The sequence below is a fragment of the Hevea brasiliensis genome, chromosome 4 (genome assembly GCF_030052815.1).
Source record: "Hevea brasiliensis isolate MT/VB/25A 57/8 chromosome 4, ASM3005281v1, whole genome shotgun sequence".
Lineage (NCBI taxonomy): Eukaryota > Viridiplantae > Streptophyta > Magnoliopsida > Malpighiales > Euphorbiaceae > Hevea > Hevea brasiliensis.
The window spans coordinates 26,858,866-26,865,435 of record NC_079496.1 but is presented as its reverse complement, the minus strand read 5'-3'; the positions used below and the strand labels follow the sequence as shown (position 1 = coordinate 26,865,435).

Below are 6,570 nucleotides of genomic sequence, written 5' to 3'. Positions count from 1 at the left end.
TTATTTGGGCAGTTTTTGCAAAAATGATCAATTATAAGGACTAAATTGAAATTTTACGTACTGTGATGGATGACTGATTTGATGGGCCCAGGAGGGGCTGTGTGATGTGATTGAATTATGGATATATGGATTGTAGATTTAGAAGTGTGTTTTGAACCTTTTTGCAGGTTGGGTAAGTCCTAGGTATTGGGGAGACTCTGCCGGATTTTCGGCACGACTTAGGACGTATTTGATCTTTTCTTGATTTGTATTGAGTCATTTGTATTAAATAATTGTAATGTAATTGTCAAGTGAGCCGGGACAGCCTTCTTCCTCCGCCCAGCCGCCACAGTGACCGTTGTCAAGTCTGTGAGTAAAATGTTAATTTTAATTGTAATTTCACTATTATTATATGTTCAAGCATGCCCATGCATCACTTATATGCCTATATCTATGTAGATAAATTTTATGCACGATTTATGTTGCATTCATAACTGTGAAAGTGCCATGTATGTTGTTGTGGTAATTTGGAGCAGTGTGCGTGTGTTGGCGTGCGTGTGATGTGGTGTGGACTATGGATAGGACGGGTAGACACGACTTGAGATCTTCGCTGGGACCCGGTCCTTCGGGGTAAACACGGCTTGAGTTCTTTGCTGGGACCCCGATTTGGTTATTAAGTGGAAGTCCGAGCTGAGTTCTTCGCTGGCATAGTTGGAATTAAGAGAGTTGTATAGGGGATCAGCTCCCATATATATTATGATTGATATTACTGGGTGCGTGAGTGCTCCAAATTACCTTTTTGATGTTATGATGTGAATTTTATTGCTGGTGTTGCATTTCACTCCACATGGTGCATTAGTTTTAGATAGTTATAGAGATTATGGTTAAAATTGATATTTTACTCTCTAAGTCGAACGTTCACTCCTGTTCAATATTTTTCAGGCTACAGGAGGATTTTATTGTGGTTAACCTGCTTTTCTCCTTCGCAGGTTGTTTATCAATATTTGTGTAATTTTATTTACTCATAGAATTTTCATATGTGTTAGAAGTATTTATTTGATTTTGATATATAATAATATTACCATGTTGGACCTGTAAACGTATAATGATATGCATGTTTGATGGACTGGATGAGGGAGCTGAGCTCCCATATGTTTTTATGATGATATGAGTATGTAGAGGGTGAGCTGAGCTCCCCAATTGAGTATTTACTGTGTTTACAGGTCGGGTGAGTCAAAAACTCCCCGTTGGTAGGTCCATTTTATGGCCGGACTCTGTCTGGATGATTTCTTGAAATTGGGCTCAAATGGGCCTTAGAGTTGGATTAGTGAATAGTTAGGCTTACTACGGGCCTCGGGGGCTTTAGGCTGGCCCAGGTCCTAGTGCCGATCCGGCCTATAGGTTGGGTCGTGACAATATATATTAAATAAGTACTTTAACATAAAATTTGGATGTATGACTATTTATTAATAAAATAAAAATTTTGGTAGTTTAAATTAAAAAAATCAACAAAATTAGTAATTAATTTGAATAATATTGACTTATATATTAATCAAACCTTGACAACTAAATTTTTTATTGCTCACAAAAAATAAAGTTTGAATTATGATTTTTTACATATGTCATGAATAATTTATATTTTAAAAAATTATTATTTAATCATTTTATTTTATTTAAACTAATTATTTCATATTTATATTTAAAAAATATATAATATTTGATTCCTGTAAAAATTTATATTAAACTAGTTAGTGTATCCGTCAAATTTTTTGTTACTCATATTATTTACACTATTATTTAATCTCTATATTTTAAAAAAAATTAATTAATTGATCCATGTATTTTGAAAAATATTATTTTTTAGTCATTTCTATTTTAATAAAATTAATTAGTTGATTTATTTGTTTTGAAAAATATATTCTTAGATAAAAATAAAAATTTTATTATGTGAATACTAAATCTTAATATATATATATATATATATATTAAATTTTTAATTTTTTAGATATTATTTTTATATTTTTTTTTATTTATAAATAAATTTATTTAATTATTTAAAAATTTAAAGGAATTGATTAACTTTTCTATATAAATAACTTATATTATTTTTATTAATTGGCAAAGATAAAAAAAGAATAAGGGAAGAAAGGTATTAATATAGAGAAAAAAATGAAAAAAGAAATAAGAAAAAAAAATAGTAGAATAAGGATAGTTTAAATATAAAAAATAATTATAAAATTAAATAATTAATAAAATTAAATTTCAAGATCAATAAATATATTTTTTTAAAATATAAAAATTAATTAATTAATTTTATTAAAATAAAAAATTAAATAATAGATTAATTAATATAAATTAATAAAAAAATTAATAAATTAATTAAATAATTTGATAAAAAATTTTATAAAAATTAAAATTACATTTTTAAAATATTGAGATTATATAATTAATTTTATTAAAATAGTGAAAATAAATAGTAATTTTCTCATCCTAATTTACCTTAACCCTAACTTAAGTTGAATGGTGTGATTGACTGGGAAAGGCTTATCCACAACGCACCAGGACAAGATTTTTCCTTGATCGACTACCATTTTTTTTTTTTTTTTGTCGTTTTCAAGGGTGAATTGGATCCTCAAGTTCTCATTTCTCAGCCCTTTCCTTCTTGAAAAGAGAACTTGTATTCTCCACCCCTTTCATATCCTCTCCAGATCTAAGAAATTTTCCAGAGCAGAAGAATTTTGCCCCGAATACAGCGGAGAAAAGGGTAAAGGGTTTTGGTAAACCAGAGCATTAATCACGCAATTTGTGAAGAGGAAAGAGGAATGAGAATTCTCCACCTTTTGTGAGTTTCTCTATTCCTCTCTGTGATTTTTATGTTGTTCATATATATATACACCCTAATCCCCTCTCTCTGTTTCTTTTCCTTTGAATATAGCATGTCACTGAAGCAATATGCTTTTTGGTTTTTGTGCTGCTCTTGGAAGCATTTTCTTGGGATGCTTTTAGTCTTTGATTAACCTAAATAGGGTTCTACACTGTTTGATGTGTTGTTCTAAAGGTATTGTATTTGGTCTTGATTGATGCTTTGTTAATTTTAAGGGATTTGATCTAGGGTTTGGCTGGTAAAATTGAATTTCTTGATAAGCATCAGAATCTCTTAGTGTTTTGACATTATTTTCTATCCGTGGAATCTGCATCAAATATACCAATACCTTAATATTTCAACATTTTTTGGTGAAAGATATGATCAGTTGATAAAATTTTAAGATTTTGAAGAACTAGATATCACAAGAAAATGCAAAGAAAATCTTTTTAAAAATCTTTTTAAAAAATATTGGGGCTAAGATTTAATGAAAGTGCTGCACTTGGAGTTGCACAAAGTAGCTATATAAAGAGAACTATTATTCTATGCAATTCTAAGGTGCCAACTTTAATGTCACAGGCAATAGTTGTCTACCACAACGAGTTTGAAGCATCACTACAAAAATTAAGGGAGCTAAGGCTTACTTTTCTCAAGAGGAGCCTGACATTCGAGTAATAAATCTCTTTGCCGCTTTATTAATTTTGCTGACATTATATCTGCTGTTATTAGCTTCTCTTCTATAATTACTTCTTTTTCTTTATATATTCGTTAGAGGTCTTCTTTGCCTTATCCTGTTGATGATTTAATTTCACAGGGTCCTCATCTCTCTCTTTGCTACTTGGGAAGCTTTCAGTGATATTCATAGATGACTTTAGATTTGATCTTTTCATATAATTTTCTAATTCTAGTATTTATCTGAATATTATGGTAGAGCAAAATAGAGATCATTGCAAGCCTTTGCTCTAATGCATTTTCTATTTGGTCTGCTATTTTTGCTTGGTTTCATTCTTGAATCCCTAGAAAAGCAATACGAGAGAGAACTTGAGAGTGTGCAAAAGGTGTTAAAAATGGCGTTGAAGTTTCTGAACAAGAAGGGATGGCACACGGGGAGCTTGAGGAACATAGAGAATGTGTGGAAGGCTGAGCAGAAGCATGATGCTGAGCAGAAGAAATTAGAAGAGCTGCGCAAGCAGATTCAGGAAGAACGTGAGCGCTCTGAGTTTCGCCTTCTCCAGGAACAAGCCGGTCTCGTTCCGTACGTTTTCTTTTGATTCTGTTGTAATATCCTTTTGAATTAAGTAAAGCTAGGTTTAGGTTTTTTTACATTTCTTCTTCTGAACAACAATTTCACTAAATTTGGGATGACAGGAAGCAGGAGAGATTGGATTTTCTTTATGATTCTGGACTGGCTGTTGGAAAGGGCAGTAGTTCTGGTGGAGGATCTGGAGTAGCATTCAAGACACTTGAAGAAGCTGTTCCCAACAACAGCAAGGCCACGGATACATCATCTTCTACTGCCAAGCAGTCCTCTGCCCCAGGAGCCTTATTTGAGGACAAGCCTCACTCTGCCAATGATGCTTGGAGGAAACTCCATTCTGATCCTTTGCTTTTGATTCGCCAGCGGGAGCAAGAAGCCCTTGCCCGTATCAAGAACAATCCTATTCAAATGGCCCTCATTCGCAAATCAGTAAAGTTTTTATATTTTTGTTTATTCTTGTTATGACTAACTTTTTGTTATATTAGATGAAAACGGGAGAGAGAGAGAAGAAGAGGGGGGGGGGGGGGGGGGTACATGCATTGCATAGCTTTGATTTCATGGTTATGGCAGTGTTTTCTTTCCTACTAGTCTGATTTAGGCTTTGTAAACACATTCCAAAACTTGAAAGCATTTCTTTCCATTGATGAATTCTTCCATCCACAAATTCAAAGCTTTAGCTTGCTTCATTGAATGAAGCTTGAATTAGTCTACCCTATAGTTTGTTTACTTAACTGAATCTTCTAGTCAATTTCTCATGGTTTGAAAATTTATTGAAGTGGGAAAAAAATTAATTGATATCATGGGAGAAAATTGATTAGAAATGAGCAGACAATAATGGCATGAATTTTGTCAAATTAATGCAATTATAAAAAAAGAAAAAATAATCATAATATGATGGTCAATTTTCCTGGGCATGCTATAATATATTAATCAGAGTTTTATTTTTTATTTTTTTTTATAGGTTGAAGCAAACAAAGAGGAGAAGGCTCTCCATAAAAAGGAACACCGAAAGAAGAACAGTCACAGTAATGCAAAACATCTCAAGCATTCATCATCCAAAGAGCAATCAGATTCAGACGATGCTCATGACAGAAGTGAAAAGAGGAGAAAGACTGGCAAGCATAAACGCACTAAGCATGATGACCATTATTATAAAGCACAAGTGGTTTTGGATGACAAATTAGGTGAAAGAGAAAGTCAAAGAATAAAGAACAGCTACAAGGCTTCCAACTACAGAAAGCAATCTCCCAGTGGCTTCTCAAGCTCAAAAATTGCGCAAAGTGATGGTCAAGATGCTGTCAACAAGAATCATGACAAGTTGAATGGTGAGCAGCATTCCTTCAAAGATCAGACAGAACCTGATGTTGATAGAAAGGAAAGGGAACCCAGAAGTTTTAACTATAGAAATGAAAGGGAAACCAGAAGATTTAGTGAACCAAGATCTTATGATTCATCTATGTCAATCCGCCATGATTCACGTCATAAGCGCCACGGTGTTGCTCCTAAACTTTCAGAAGAAGAACGAGCTGCCAAGTTAAGGGAGATGCAAGTGGATGCTGAGTTGCATGAGGAGCAAAGGTGGAAGCGCTTGAGGAAGGCTGAAGAGGATGATAAAAGGGAAGCTACCCGTGCTAGCATATCTGGTGGCAGCAACTTCCTGGATGCAGCTCAGAGAAGTGTGTATGGCACTGAGAAGGGGGGAAGTTCCACCATAGAGGAGAGTGTCCGTCGTCGAACATATTATTTGCAAGGAAGGTCTGAAGCTGGTGATGGCAATTCTTTTCGGCGATAATGCTCTTGTATCTTATTTATGTTTTTTTCCTGTTGTAACATTTCCAGGTGAGTTCTCGCGGCCTTCTGCATATTACTTTATCTCATAATATTGACATGGTATCTTATTTGATATTAAGTGCATTTGACTTTGCAAAATACAAATTTTATGCATTGGGACATTCTAAAGTAGTTGGAGGAGAGATTAGGAAATATGCTTTTATATTTGTAGTTGCTAAATTACAATAGAAGAATTTTATAAGTTATGCCGGGGTTGACTTTTATGACAATTTATGTTCAAAATTTTACCTCAGTTGAGGACTTCATGAATGTTTGGAAGGGTAGCGGGTTGCTAAAGTTACTCCATTTATCATATGAAGGTTTCAGGCACAGCAGTCTCTCTACAAAGTAGGGGTAAGGCTGCTTGTTCCTACCCTTCCCAGGGCCGCAAGTGTGGGATGCTCTGCGTATTGGCCATTGAATAACCTTTTCTATTGTTCCTTATTTTGCAGTGACTATCTCCGCGTCCACAGTTTGTTTTGTGTTTTGGAACCTGGAAATATAACAGGAGATATCCGGTTTTTTTTTTTTTAACTTTTTGTACCCCTTTTTTTTTTCCTTGGCGTTTGATCTAACAAGTGATTAGTGAATTATGCAGTAGGCTAAGCACAGCATTTAGTAGGTTGAAGTTCCAATACCT

General features: G+C 33.8%; 1 protein-coding gene across 5 annotated transcripts; it reads left to right on the top strand.

The window, feature by feature from the left end:
* Positions 1-2,528: 2,528 nt before the first annotated feature.
* LOC110632453 (uncharacterized) lies at positions 2,529-6,003 on the top strand. Of its 5 annotated transcripts, none has more exons than XM_058145656.1 (6): positions 2,529-2,821; positions 2,915-3,037; positions 3,422-3,513; positions 3,868-4,097; positions 4,211-4,529; positions 5,062-6,003. In XM_058145656.1, the coding sequence occupies exons 4-6, from the start codon at positions 3,910-3,912 to the stop codon at positions 5,890-5,892; spliced, it is 1,338 nt and encodes a 445-aa protein (XP_058001639.1). In that variant the 5' UTR covers positions 2,529-2,821; positions 2,915-3,037; positions 3,422-3,513; positions 3,868-3,909; the 3' UTR covers positions 5,893-6,003. The 5 variants fall into 5 exon arrangements, with proteins under 5 accessions (XP_058001639.1, XP_021636380.2, XP_021636381.2 ...); XM_058145655.1 differs by having other exon boundaries at positions 2,530-2,821; positions 3,863-4,097; XM_021780688.2 differs by lacking the exon at positions 2,915-3,037.
* The last annotated feature ends 567 nt before the right edge of the window (positions 6,004-6,570 follow it).